The sequence below is a fragment of the Microcaecilia unicolor genome, chromosome 1 (assembly GCF_901765095.1).
Source record: "Microcaecilia unicolor chromosome 1, aMicUni1.1, whole genome shotgun sequence".
NCBI classification, from domain to species: domain Eukaryota; kingdom Metazoa; phylum Chordata; class Amphibia; order Gymnophiona; family Siphonopidae; genus Microcaecilia; species Microcaecilia unicolor.
The window spans coordinates 137,140,815-137,156,566 of record NC_044031.1 but is presented as its reverse complement, the minus strand read 5'-3'; the positions used below and the strand labels follow the sequence as shown (position 1 = coordinate 137,156,566).

General features: G+C 40.0%; 1 protein-coding gene across 6 annotated transcripts in view; it reads right to left on the bottom strand.

Moving 5' to 3' along the window:
- DYNC1I1 (dynein cytoplasmic 1 intermediate chain 1) overlaps nt 1–15,752 on the bottom strand; it is a 548,409-nt gene that overhangs the window by 186,565 nt on the left and 346,092 nt on the right. For all 6 annotated transcript variants that reach the window (XM_030200752.1, XM_030200770.1, XM_030200797.1 and 3 more), the window contains one exon: nt 3,131–3,277. In XM_030200752.1, the coding sequence (XP_030056612.1) occupies nt 3,131–3,277 (147 nt within the window). The remainder of the gene's footprint in view (nt 1–3,130; nt 3,278–15,752) is intronic.

The window sequence follows — 15,752 nt, the reverse complement described above, 5'->3', positions numbered from 1 at the left end:
AGGTTAAGATGTGCAGTAGAAGTGAAACTTTGAAAGGATCTTTGGGTACCTAAGGAACAGATAACTAACTACTGCCCAGTATCGAATTTGCTTTTCCTTGCAAAAGCAGCTGAATTTTTGGTATTAATACATTTAACTGACCATGTTGAAACAGTTTCTACATTACACCCTAATCAGATGGGTTTCTGTGCTCACTACAGTACAGAAGTTACCCTTGTTGCTCTAGTCACTGCCATTCCGATTGCTTTATCATACAAGTGGACCGTACTCTTGCAATCCATTGATCTTACATCAGCATTTGAATTAGTCGACCATACCTTACTTTTGAAGAGCCTATAGGAAATTGGAATTACAGGCGCAGACTGGCGTTGGCTTAAATCATATCTGATTAACCATTCTTTTCAAGTCTTGTGGCGTGATGTCCTTTCAGATTTCATCCCAATCCATTGTGGACCTCAAGGATCTTTATTAGCTTAGTTCCTATTCATTATCTTCATGGTCCCTTTGGCAACTCTTATAACTGATGCTGGTTTTACACCTTTTATATATATCAATCATATACAAATTTTGGACCAACAACTGCTTTCCAGGCTCCAATAATTTGCATAAGACAACTTCACATATTTGTAAAACCAATAGTAAGGCTCATGCTACATTTTAATTTTTTTAGTTTAGAAGAACTCAGTCCATCGGAGTTGTGGGGCACTCTGTAGTTGTAGCCTCCACTTTCCTATTGTCAATGGTCTTCCTAGAATTTTCTTTTTATTATGTTTTTTCAAATTTTTAATTATACTTTGTTAGTTTTTCACTTTGTTCCAAACAGTTCCAAACAGTTTGGCTGGTATACTGTACTGTGAACTGAAGAGATTTCAGCTTGTCCAGATTGCAGCAGTACATCTGATCTATGATGCTCATCTATGCAATTATGTGTCTCCTTTATTGATAGAACAGCATTGATTGCAAGTTCCTAGTAGGATCTTCAATACAAGATCCTTCTTCCTCCTCATAAGGTCTACTTCAAGGGCTATCTCCCATCCTTCCAGAACTTTATGCTCTAGTAATACCAACATGTCCACTTTTGTATGCTTTGGGACATGACATTTAGCTGCCTTGTTCCTACTTTATGGAATCAATTACCTCAAATTTTTTGCATTGGGACCCTTCTCTAATTGGTTTTAAATCAGACCTTAAGACCTAGCTTTTCCAAAATCCTTCAAATAAATAGTATTGGTTTCTACTGTTATGAATGTCCTAAATTCAGTTGTTGAAGTGCCTTCTCTATTCTTTCCCACACCATTCCTACCAAACAATCTCACCCCAATTCCAAACCCTAAACTGTGGATATTCCCTGATTTTCATATCTAATTCAATCACTTCAAACATGCAAAAAGTTCAAGACCCACTAAGTTTGTCATTTTCAACTCCCTTTATAGTGCACTTACCACTGCACTTACTGCTAACAAAGGACACTAAAAGTTTGGTTCTTCCTACAACCCTCAATGAACTAGTCCACTATAGGCTCTTTCATTCTTTTCCTGCCCTAGCACCCATCTGCCAAGTCCATTTTTTCTCTCTTTATCAAATTCTATTTTCCATGACTTTTTCTTCAAAAAGGTCTCTTCAGTCTGTTCTTCCATTCCTTGTCCTTCCTCTACCACAGTGCTATCTAAATTTTAAGCTTCCCCTCTTTCCTCTCATACTGTTCCTAATCTCATGGTCCCCCTACGTCTTCTGTTGACCCAATCCTTAGTTCCTTCATATAGCTGATTGTCAGTATTAAGTGATCTAATGCACTGATTTTCAACCAAGTCCTTAGGACACATCCATTCATTCTGCCAAGATATTTACAATGGATATGCAGGAGCTAGCTCTGCACACAATAGGCTCTCTTTATAATACATTTAAGGGAAGTTGGATCCATTTTTCAAGAAGAAAAGTGTGAATTAAGCCTTAAGAATGCAAATTGGACCAAATGCATTTTGTAACTATGGCCTGTACTGATTCTGTCTCAGTATATACAATACTTGTAAATAGAAATAGAAACCAGGTCAGCTTTAACAAATGTGCAGAATGGTAAGACAGAACTCACTGAATAGCTAGCTATCAATACAGTCTCACTCACACACACAAAGAGTGACTTGGGCTGCATGTACTACAGCAGGACATGTTTATCCACTCCTACCCTAGCTGAGATAATATTTAACCATCTTTCTGACCTCATGTGCAACTTTCTTTAAATCAGTCACCTTACTTTCTACCTCTTTTTTACTCTCTTACCTATCTATATGTTACATCTTTGCTTTACCCTTCACTATCAATTAAAATGTTCTATTATGTATTGTGTTGACATTGGAAGTAGTATACCATGCCATACTTTGTATTATTATTTGAATATTTTTACTGCTGTAATTGCCTATTGCTCATGTTTGTTCTATTCTTACTGTACACCGCCTTGACTGAATTCCTTCAAAAAGGCAGTAAATAAATCCTAATAATAATAATAATAAATAAATAAATACCTTGAATTTAAAGGTAAGGTCCTCAATATAATTTGTTATGTATCTATTTAGATCTTTGGTCTTCACTTCCAGTCCTCAAGGGTTGCCAACAGGTCAGATTTTCAAAATATTCCTAATGCATATACATTAGAACGATTTGCATGCTTACTACTTCCACTGAATGCAAATCTCTCTCATGCATATCCATTAGGTATATCCTGCAAACCTGACCTGCTGGCAGCCTTTGAGGACTTGGAATGAAGACCATTGATCTAATTTGTTAACAGTACGCAGAACGTAATATATATGCACAAATAAACTGTAAGTGCATGTAGCAATAAGCCGTCAAAAGATTTGCTAGAATATCATGTATATCAATGACAATGGAGGAGTGGCCTAGTTGTTAGAGTGGTGGACTCTGGAACTGAGTTCAATTCCCACTTTAGGCACACACAGCTCCTTGTGACTCTGGGCAAGTCACTTAACCCTCCATTGTCCCATGTAAGCTGCATTGAGTCTGCCATGAGTGGGAAAGTGCGGGGTACAATTGTAACAAAAATAAATATATGAGTGCACTTAAGTCCTTTGTTTTGCTGTCAGTTTGTGAAAGAATCTAATACTTTGTTCCTTACAGTATGAGCAGCAGCAGAGAGGGGTGTACGCTGAACTGGAGTCCTCCTGTGACTACGGTTATCCCACAAGACGATCTGACCAGAATACATCCCTCCAACAACCAAATTTGGATGAAATCTGGCAAAGCACACAGACATCACGGATGACTGAAAGAAAAACAGAGAAAGGGAAAACCTTTAGAGATTTCAGTAGCATTGTAGCATATTTAATGCTCTTTCCTTGGTATGTCCAATTGCATATGATACTCTTATGTTGCTTTGAAGAACCATCACAATTTTTAACCTCTAGAAAAATGTAATTGTAATACAGGAACATCACTATCGGAATTCCATTTTCCAAACTCTGTATCATTTAATTCTAAATATGGAATTCTAAATATTGTACTATGATTGTGTAGTATGAACTGCCAATACCCCTAAAATAAACTTTATAGATCAAGGGCCAGGTAGAATTCTTCCTGTTTCCCATGAAAGTTTTGAAAAAGAACAGTATAAATGGCAGATATTCTTTTATGCTTGCAGGCAACTTCAACTACCTGTCAAAAATTCCTTGAAGTTTGATTGTTAGAATACATCAAGAGAGCACTTTTCATACTGATGACATTGTTGCAGAATCTGCTGGTACACACATACTTTCTCTTTGAAAACTGCCTAAGGAAAAATTACATGCATACACTTGCAGTTCCTTTATCTGCAGGTACTTTTAACAAATAAAACAACCCACATAGTTTTGGAAATTAAAAAAAAACCTAAACACATTGTTGTATTCCTCACCCTAACCCTGTCTCCGGAAATGCCTCCACTCAAAAGTATGTGGGTTGTGGTATAACGTGTACATTTTTATTCTCACCCAAGGTGAACAGTTTTCAAATGTGAATGTGCAGGCTTCAATGTCCTTTTGAATGCATTTTTGTGGAATTTTTTGCCTTCTGGGATCCTAACGCAGTTTTCACGAAACGTTGGCCAATGTTGGCCCGGGGGCACTTCCGCATCTTGAAACCTCCACCAGATATGCTCTGAGTACTTTATTCCAGCCATAAGATATATGATTTTTCTTTGAGCATTGATATTTTGCCTAGTGTACCTTTTGGATGAAGTCACTCTATTTGTGGGAAGGCTTTTGCCGATGATGAAGTAAGGTCTCTTTTTTGAGATCAACCAAAAAGAGTCCAAATCTCCCGCAAAATGCACAAACAACCACAAGAAGAGCGGAAGAAACCAAAAGGACCAGACTAAAAACCACCACAGCTCTGTAAAACTGTGTTTCGAGCTACTTTGAGGCTTTTCCTTCCCTGTTTTCTTTTCAAGTTTGCTGTAAAAGATTGCTTTCTGGATTGTTATACTAGAGTTTCATCTTTTGTGGATTACTGAGTGTTTTTGCTTTATTGCGTTTGCAATTCTACACCCATTTTGTCTTTTCAGTTTTCAAATAATACATTTGCAAAGATACAGTACATACCATTTAAATGGCTAAATGGCCTTTGAAAATTCCTTCCAAACATTAGAATGAATATTCAGCTACTAAAATTATCAGATACAAACAAAATGTAAAAGTAATCCATATTACAGTGCTTCCCAATTTCTTCAAGCCAAGCACTCCTTAAGTCGAATACATTTCAACGGAGTACCACCGAACTCTGACCAGTGGAAATTTTAAAATGGACACGTTTATTGTTAAACAGTTAACTAGGCAACATGTGTAACAAATACAGGTCACTGAAACTGGCATATAGAACAAGACAGTTGGCACGATCTGTTATATTTCACTCTCATATAAAACTGTTCTGCCCCTTGACAGGTGGTGTATTATTCTTACAAACTGAGTAACAATTAACAATGAGACTTAGATAGGGGCCTATTTATATAAACAGGAGAAAGGAAATTTTTCCACTTGTGTGAAGTACTTTTTGTATAATTCTGTATTTTTCTTTTTATATTTATAAATAGGACTTAATGAAGCAAGGCACCTTTCTATGCACACACCAGTCTGTCCCCCCCCCCTCTCTCTCTTTCTCTCTCACACATACATCCCACCTGTTCTCAGCCCTTGCTCTTTCTCTCTCACATCCCACCTGCCCTCAGCCCATCTGCCCCCCCTCTCTCTCTATCACTTTCTCTGTCTCAGAAAACTTGTTATTTTTGCTGTTTCATGAGATGAGGAGTTGTAAGATCAACAAGCTCTTCTTGCACCTCAACATACACCAGTTACTGCATAATTTCTAAAACCCTGTTTGATGTTTATGACAAACTAAAATTATATTAAAGTTTTGCTATCACCTCAATAAAGTCAACACACAATCCCTCCACTGTAAAACCCTATCCACAAACTTGAGCAAAAGCAGGTGGAACTTTACGATAACATAAAGGTGCTAACTCCCCCGACTGAAAGAGCAACCTATTACACTGGGTCCTAAAACATTAATGTAACACTTAGTGAGGAAACAGAACATACGGGACTGCTACAAGATCTTTACAAAGAAACTACATGCTAGCAGAAAACCACAACCCTGTTTCACATGTAAGATCTTCAACAAATATTAGATCAGTAAGAGATATAAAGGCAAAAAACTGAACTGGAAACCTCAAGAAGTCAGACTCCGCATGCACAGCAATACTAAAGAAACTGAAATACAAGATATCAGAGATGTTCATTTTACTTTTTTATTCACTTTGGTCTCAGTGTCTCTCTTCAGCTTTCCTCTGTTTTTCCTGCCTTTGCAGGATTTCCTGTCCATTTAACATTTCTTCTCTCTCTATGACCACCATTCATCATTCCTCTGAGTCCCAATCTCTCCTGTCCATCATCCCCCTTCTGTGTCCTTGTCCCTGTCCTTTCCCCGCATTCAGCATCTGCCCTCTGTGTCCCTCTCTCTTCCCGTGATCAGCATTGCCCTTCTGTGCCCCATCCTACCCATTTTCCAGCATTTCCCCTCTGTGTCCCTGTCCCTATGCTCCCTCCATGCCCAGCATTTCTTCTCTGTATCCCTTTCCTCTCCTCTCCCCTTCCCTCTGCCCACAGCCCTTACCCTGGAGCCATTCTCCTTTTCTCTTTCTTGCTCTCCCTGCAGTCCGGCATCTTTCCCTCATTGAGTCCAGTGTCTATCCCCCTCTCTTCCCTCCAATCCAGTCTCTCCCTCTCTCATCCAGCATCTCCCCCACTCCCAAACTCTGGCTTCTCTCTCTCTCTCCATTGCCTCCTCCCAGTCCAGCAACATCTCTCCCTCTCACCTCCCATCCCGGTCCAGTAGCACCTCTCCCTCCTCCCTGTCTAGAAGTACCTCTCCCTCCCCCCCACCTCATCCAGCAGTACCTCTGGAAATTGTTAATGTTTGATGTATTTTTAATAAACATATTTCTAAACAATTAAATAAATATATTCTCCTACATCATGCCCAATTAGGGAGCAAGTCTATAACTGGTTGCATCCAAGGGCTGCAGTATGAATCTATTCTATTAAGAAACCAAGAAGTCTTCTAGGCTCAGTTATAGAATACTAGAGTAGCCTGCTATCAAGGCACTTGAACTTACACAATCCATAGAAATGGTGTAAGTGCATGCATAATTGTGGCAGGGACATGTGTAACTCTGTAATCATTTCAGCCAACCTAAGTATCTGTCATCTGGATGAATGATATTTAACATCATAGGAACTAAGCTCTGGAATGCTTTACTTTTTGAGATGAGTGATTCAAAATGAGAAGATATTTAAAAAAAGAATTGAAAACTTTGTTATTCCAGCAGATTTATGGCATAGATTAATGTCTTTACTGGAATCTTTAGATTAGAGTTTCCCAAACTGTGGGTTGTAACCCCAAATCAAATGGGGTCACAAAACCTACATTTGAGGTCACATCCTAAGTGGGCTCTTCATAGGTATATTATCATTCTGAACCTGCAGAGGGGTCATACAATTTATTTTTGGCCACAATCATAGGGTCACAGCTACATAATGATTAAGAAGCACCACTTTAGATAGAGTTAGATAATAACAATGCAGCTTAACAGCGTTGAATGATTTTATGTTGTAATTTTTTAAAATTATTTTTATAGTTTGTCAATTCAAAGATTATGGATGTATTGTTTTATCTGTTGAGGATTTCAGATCATGTGTACTATAAGTAGTACAAATAAATAAACATAGTACGTTATTCACATAAGTAAGCATCCTGCCATTGTCCTACGCATGCTCTTCACCTGGATACACTTCTTGTAAATACGTACTAACCCCCTGATTCTATAATAGTTGACAAAAATTGTGCATTCAAATTTAGGCGCGTCCCTGATTTCTGTGCACAATTTAATTGAATAATGAGCCAATCAGTGCCAATAATTGGCTTTTTCATAAACAATTATTGTCACTAATTAGATTTAATTAGGATTTACCCACATAAAGTTAGGTGTGGGATCCGTGCCTAAAATTTATGTGTGGCCAAAAAAGGGGGTGTGGAAATGGGAGGGTCATAAGTACATAAGTACATAAGTAATGCCATACTGGGAAAAGACCAAGGGTCCATCGAGCTCAGCATCCTGTCCACGACAGTGGCCAATCCAGGCCAAGGGCACCTGGCAAGCTTCAGCGGTATGGTTTTCAGTTACACACGTAATTGTAGAATAACAGTGCTCCACGTGTAAATTTAGGCACAGGCATTTGCACCATGTTTTCGTTGGTGCAAACGGCGCATAAATTTACATGTGACCTCTCTGCTTAAGCGTTAATTCTATAAACCATGCTGAATGTTGGACATGGCTTATAGAATACTTCTTAAGCAGGTTTTTTCTGCACTAATCTTTTTAGACACCAAATATAGAATCTAGCCCTATAGAGCTATAATTTGGTGCCTCCAGTTAGGCATGCTGATGCTGTATGCTGTGCAGCAAGGGGTCCTTTTACTAAAGTGCGCCAAAAAATGACCTGAGATAGTATAGGTGCATGTTTTGGGCGCGCGCAGAATCATTTTTCAGTGTACCTATAAAAATGCCGAAAACGGACGTGTGCCAAAAATGAAATTACCGCAAGAGCCACGCAGTAGCCAGGCGGTAACTCCATTTTGGTGCTCGTTGGGCATGCATAACGCTTACGCGGCTTAGTAAAAGGACCCCCCAAATCTTTAACAGGAGCTGTGCACCAAGATGCCATGACAGAATACTAGCGCAAACCCGACTTGGCATGCCTAAATGTAGGAGCAACCATTTATGCCAGGTCAAGGGCAGGTGTAAATGAGTGTGATTAAGCGTGCCACACAAAGTACATTAATTATAGTATTCTGTAAGTTGCATGTGTAAGTTGGAGACATGTCCATTTTCCACCCATGTTTTACCCTCATGAATGCTCCCTTGCAGTTAACACACTGTAGCAATTACACGCTGTCTTATAGAATAGTGTGTAGTCACTCAAGCACATAAGTGCTGCTTTTTCTGTGCACTTACATATATAAGGCATACATAACTGCAAATATTGTTATAGAATTATGTTATGTGAAGCAGGTATGTGCAGAATAGTGCTTATGTGCCTGCAAATAGGTAGGAAAATGTGGGATACAAATGTAACAAATAAACAAAACAAATACTAGTATTTACACGCACAAACATGTGTAAATGCTAATATTTTAAACATTTATGTGTAAATGTGAGTGTTTAGGTTATAGAACTGCCCCTTTATTGGTCCCTCCTCAGGCACACAGAAACATACAAAAGTGGAGTAATGAAAACAATAAAGCATAAAGTCCATAAATATAACATAAGGTGACAATAAAAAAATATATTAAATGTGCTCAAAATATGTACAATCCTTGAGCTCCATTGTGGTGTGCAACCCCTCTGCTCGCCTACATTTCTCATTTCTCTTCCTCTGGCCAGGTTCTGCACCCTCTCTGCTCCTCTGTAAATGTCTTTCAACTGGCGGCCTCTCTCCAGCATCTTCTTAAATACTTTAAATGCTGCTAGCTTTGTGCAGTAGAAGGCAGATGATATTTTCTGACCTTCATTCCTGCTCCTTCTTTTACTCATGTATAGATTCTCACACACTGCAAGTCTCTTCTCCCTGTTCCTGGGATTCTCTCCTTCTCTCATTCACCACACGCATGACCCCACTGGACCAGGAAAGCAGGGGACACCCCAAGTTGGCTCCTATCTCCCATCAATTCGAATTCAAATTTATTTATAGCTCACCTGTCGTAAGATTTCTAAGTGAGTTACAGTAATGTACATTCATAGTAATAAAAGACAGGCTTGTATTATCCCCTGAATTCTATATATGGCACTAAAAATTGTGCATGGATTTTTGGGCGCATGCCCAAATTCCACATGAAATGTAATTGCTTAACCAGTTAATCAGCACCAATTCTTGGGCTCTAACAATCAATTATTGGTACTGATTGGCAACAATTTATAATTATATGCACAGCTTGCTACCTTTTGTTCTGTAACAATGTGTGCATTAATTTTTTAGCTCACAATAGAAAAGGGGGTGTGGCTATGAGAGGAACATGGTGGGGTTAGGGATGTTCATAAAAGATAGATGCAGAATTATAGAATTCAAAGCGATTCACGCCTAATTCAGGTGTGAAGATTTGCACCAGGTTTGAAGCTAAACCATGGGCAACAAAATGGTACTATCCAAACAAGAAAATAGAAAGAGCAAAACAGAGAAAAAGAAAACATGAGTCAATCAGATAAGTCTTCATGTAGCTAAAAAGGCTTTCACAAACAGATGCGCTTTTAGCAGCTGCCTGAATTGCTCTCAGGTATCCGAGTAAAGCATTCCACAAGGATGGGTGAAGGGGGCACCTATATGTGGGTACAGTGGGTTTCAGGTGAGTTTTGGAGGGCTCACAGTTTCCACCACAAGTGTAACACGTAGGGGGAGGTATGGGCCTGGATCCACCTATCTGCAGTGCACTGCACCCACCACTAGACTACTCCAGGGACCTGCATGCTGTTCTAATGGACCTGAGTATAACATCTGAGGCTGGCATAGAGGCTGGAAATCACATTTTTTGGGGGTGGGAGGGGGGAATCATTGACCACTGAGGGAATCATCCCTGATTCCCTCCAGTGGTCACTTAGGGCACCTTTTTGTGCCTTATTCATTATAAAAACAGATCTAGCTCAAAATGTCTTAGTTTTAGATCTGTATGGGTTTGCTTTGTTCCATTATGGCTGAAAACCGTCCAAGTCTTAGAATGCCCAACTCCTGCCCTTAACACGCCCCCAACACACTCCCTTGATATTTGGACACACTGCAGACGAAGAAAAACATCTGAAAACTAGGTTTCAAGAATACTGATTTGGATGTTTTGGTGAGAAAAACGTTCAAATGCTGCTTTATGCCACTTTTTAGCTGTTTTTCTCTTTTGAAAATGAGCCCCATATAACCTAAGAGATAAACTGGTGCATACTGTATATATCACTACCTATCTGTAAAAAGATGAGTTTTTAAAAGTTTTCAATACAGCCCATATGACTGGGTTGATCTAATACACAATGGTAAGCTATTCCAGATTTTTACACCTTGATATAAGAAAGAAGATTCCAAATATGATTTTCTATGTATTTTCCTAACAGATGGATAGTTAAGTTTTAAATATCGTTCTTTTTTAGCTGTATAGAAAAAGGTGGAAAATTCTAGATAATTAGCCAATTGTTTCGAGCTATCTTTGTAAAGTGACATATATTAAACAAGCTATCATATTTCATTCGAGTTTGCCCTAAGCCAATGCAAGTTATGCAATAATATTGTAGCCTTCTGATATTTACCCAGTTCAAATACTTTCTTAATTAATTTACATGAGATACCACTATTTAAGGAATTACAATAGTCTAAATATGGAGGAAGGACAGCCTGAGCCACACTTCTGAAACTATGTGGATGTAACATTGCTCGTATGGCCGTTGTCTAAGATGAAAAATATATTTCTTCGTAAGAGCTTTCAACTGTAATTCAAAGGCCAAACCTGAATCAACCAACACTCCAAGAATTTTGGAGTGGTTTTCTATCTGCAGGTCCTCTCCCGAATCAAGCATAAAATATTTTATTGGTAATAGATCATAAGAACCGCCCCTGTCGCCCCTGCCTAAGAATGGCCCTGTGGCCTAGATTGGCTATAAGGGTGAGCTCAGTGATAGGCATGGCAGCCGTTTCTGAGGGGGGGGGGGGAGGAACAGCTGCATTGCTGCCTGGGAGGCTCTTCCTTCACCCCTTCTTCCCCCTTAGGTAGGGTCATGACCCTACAGGGGTCCTCCTCCTCCTCCTGGATATCTCTGTGCTGGGTGCAACCCTATCGTGGGGTGAGGGGCACCTTCCAGGGCCATTACCACTTCCACCCATGCCCTCTCAGCTGCTGGATGGTCTGGGGCAGGTTGTGCGCCATATGGAGGGTGACACGTGCATTTAAAAGATTTGTAATTGAGATCAACACATCATACATGGCTTGCACAGTGGTGCACCTGACTCTCGGTAAGCAGGGACTGAGACAGCTGGGGGCTGCTGCTTGTTGCCCGGGGGACATCTCTGATCTGTGGCACCAATGAGATGACATAGCAGGGAAACCCAGAGCCACCCATGTGATTTCTGTTTGTCCACTGAGAGGGCTTGCGGGCCCTCGGTGACCAGACACTGGCTGAGAGGTACTATATTTCTGCACTGTTGAATGGCTGGGGAAACTGTTGCAGCTCTTTTCAGGGATGTGGATGTGTCCCCATGCCTATGTGGTCAACAGCTGGCTGGGAGATGGCAGGGAACCCTGTTTGATCCTTCCATCCTTCTGGCACCTGTGCTGGGACCCCCCTGAGTAAGGCACTTTATATACTGCAAGGTAGGAAACCTAGGTTTGGGGACATCTATCTGTGATCTAATCAGGCTAGCTGGCTTGGGGCCCTCACACATGCCAGGGGCTGCACATGGGCATGATCTTGGGGTGAGCAGAGGGAAGGGGGGAGGTGTTGGTTACCTCATAGGTGGTAATTACCCTAAGGAGGCGTTTATGTACCTTGCTGACAAGATGGCAAGTAATTATAAGAGAGCAGTCACAGGCCTTCCTGGAGGTGTAGTCAGGGCAGAGCAGGGGTAGATTTATGTTGCAGATACGTATTTCAGTGCACGTGCAGAGTACATTAACACATTTCCATTTGCTTTGGATCAGACATAAATGTGTGTGGTTGACATCTGCACATTATTAGGGCTGGTTCTGAGTAACTAATACACCTATGTTACCTTTCCAAAACAGGCTTAAAATAGACATTTTTGAAATCTCACATAGGTGCCATGTTACAAATTTGAGCTCCAAATGAAAGAAGGTAAGGAGTGGCCCAGTAGCTAAAGCAGCAGGATGAAAACTAGGGAAGTCAGGGTTCAAATCCTTCTTCTACCATTGCTTAAACCTTGGTCGTCATTTTCACCTTCTTTTGCCTCATGTACAGCTTAGATTGTAAGTCCACTTGGACAGGAAAAAAGCTTGTGTGCCTGCTTGTATGTCACCTTGAGCTTACATTTGGAAAAGGCAAGTAATTAACTCTAAAGATCCAACATAAGGCAAATAAACCAGAGGATTTAAACATATCATGATTATACTATTGTACGTATGCCCTCACTAAATCTGTTTGGTTAGACTTTAGAGTTCTAAAAAGCCTAAACTGAAGCAAGCAAGCCACAACAAGGTATCCAGTCTTCACAAAGCAAACAGGAGTTTATACAAGGTAGAGGAGCCATGCAGATACTGCATTTCAAATGTCGTGCCTTCCTGATTAGAAGGTCTTTGAATTTAAACATCCAAAAGGCAGCAGCTGGATGCTAAAAATATAAACGGTTTAAATATGGTTTTCATAAAGTCTGAAAATAACCTTCAACTAGGACATGGAACTGAAAAAAGAAACCAATGCACTGCTTCTTGTTTTACACATTGTGCTGAAATAATTCATGGCCCCTTCCCCTGCCCCCCCCCCCCCCCCCAAATGGAAACTCTCCTGTTCCCCTAAGGTTAATGAATACCGGAGAGGTGTAGATTATTCCTGATCTAACATAATCTAAGAACGAAGCAACTCTTGTTTTAGAAGCTGTCTTTATGAACTTTGTCCCACCCTCCCCTCCTCCACTGGGGAGTATGTTCAGATAACATTCATCTGCAACCAGTTTTAAATCTATAATTTGGAAAGTCTGTGAGTCCTGTGACAAGTACAGGAAGGAAAACGCTGTGGAAAACTGTTACATGCATGAGGAGCTCTCATAGGGTTTTGTTTAGCAGTGTATCCGCTGCTTTTGGGATTTTGGTGGGTGGTTTAAGTTCATCAGGAATTACCTTCCAATGCTATGTGTGGCATTAGTACCGGAGAACTTCAGTGTTTTAAAAATGATTTCCAAAGCACATTTTAGCATGAATTCAGCAGTTCTTTATAAACTGTTTTGTTTGAAAGCCTGGAGCTGACATTCATGACTGTCTTTAAAAAAAATGTAAAGTTAAGGGAACCTAAAAACATGATAAGTTATTCCTACAGAGGGCAATATTTAAAAAAACTCTAATGCTGGTATGCCTACATACAAAGTCCCAGCTTTGTCCAAGTATTAACTCTATGAGGCAGGCACGGATTCAGTACATGCGATCAATTATCAATAAGTTCTGGCAGACCACACCCTGATACAGCATTTACGAAACAGGCCACATGTTGGTGGGGACGTCCGTGCTCTGCAAAATGTGAAAATAAGTTTGAAGAGATTTTATTGTTGAACATTTTAAAGCAATTTCTATAGAAGAGAGATGTTTCTACAAAAGAGAGATGTGTTTGCATAAGGCAAAGAAAATGTTTTGAAATCGGTGGAATCATTGAAAATAATATTTAAGACTTTAAGAAATATTTTTGTGGTATTTGGAACTGAATTTGAAAAAAATTTGAATTAATACTTGGACGCAGCTGGGACTTTGTTTGAAATTCAAGTACCCCCTGATTTATTTTTGACCGTTAAATTGGTATGCCTAAATAGGCATTTAAAATTCCTCTTATATTACCCCGCACATACAAGTATGTACTACGATAAACAGGCATGTACTTGTATGTGACCCAAATGTAGGCATCTTAGAGGAGGAACTTGGGCATGGGTGCAGTCTGGAATGACGTGCATTTATAAAATACGCAATCAAATACATACTTCAGCTGGGTATATAGAGGAGCGTAGTTATCAAAGTGGGTTACCATTAAGTCATGTTATTTTACCACTAACTTGTGCTATTTTAGCACAGGTTCCATTTTATGTAGAGACCTAGTTACTAAGAACCAGTGTATTTTTTCTAGCGAAAAAGGTGCCGGTACTCAAATGCTAAGCCACCCTTCAGGAGTGGGGTATCACTGAGGGACCCACCCCACAGCAGCCAGCCCCCTGCAACCAGTCACAGAATCTATGAGAAGACAGAATTGGTGTGTAGAGCCTGAGCTCTTTCATTTTAAAACTAGGGGACCATGGGTCAATTTTAGCAGACAATGGAAAAGGTGCCAGTACTCAGTACCCCTAAGTACCCCCCCTCAAAAAAGCCCTGCTAATAACTGAAGTTAACAGTAAAATAACCTGATGGAATGGTAGAACACATTGATAACGTCACCCCTTAAACTAGCTTCCAGGCTGGTCCAAATATAACGATTGCATTCTGGCCACGATTTTGGTTGCTTTTCTGCTGTTAAAATTACTTTTACAAAGCCCAGTTTGAAAAAAAAAAAAAAGAGCCTCTAAATTGGGATACTCATGTTTTAATGTGTATTTTACAAAAGGCTCACTGAATGCAGAGCTGTTGGTAAAATATGTATAAGGTCACAGGAAAAATATGTTTATTTGGCAGCATATACAGGACAAATAAACAGTTTATAAAAAACATGCTCAAAGCGAGAGTCACTTCACTAGAGAGTTTCTCTATGTATGCAGCAGATTTTGCTGTCTGTGTGTGGATTTTACTATACTGTATGTCTGAAGAAAGCAAATTAAGAAGCATTGCTCCAAAACTCAACTGTTTCTGTTTGAGGTGGTTTTGAACATCAGAGAAGTATGTGCAATTCCCCTCTCAGTCACTCCTCCAAACCCCATGTCCAAATGACTTGACAGTTAGCTGTGCCTCAGAGCAGCTATAAATGCCAATAAGGAAATTTGTTATTCTTTCCAACACAATGGAAGTTGGAAGGAATTATACAAAAGGGGATGACTTTGAGGGGCATAATTGAATGAAAACGTCGATCACCATGGGCGTTTATCTCCGAGAACGGGTCCGTGAAGGGGCGGACCGAACCGTATTTTCGAAAAAACTAGATGTCCATGTTTTATTCGACAATTTGTGAGCTGGGCGTTTTTGTTCTTCAGTGATAATGGAAAATGAAAGCGCCCAGCTCAAAAACGAATAAATGCAAGGCATTTGTTCGTGGGAGGGGCCAGGAGTCGTAGTGCACTGGTCCCCCTCACATGCCAGGACACCAACTGGGCACTCTAGGGGGCACTTTTACAAAAAAAAAAAAAAAAAAGTAAAAGAGCTCCCAGGTGCATAGCACCCTTCCCTTGTGTGTTGAGCCCCCCAAATCCCAAATCCCAAATCCCAAATCCTCAAAACCCACTGCCCTAGACGTCTACACCATTACTATAGCCCTAAGGGGTGAA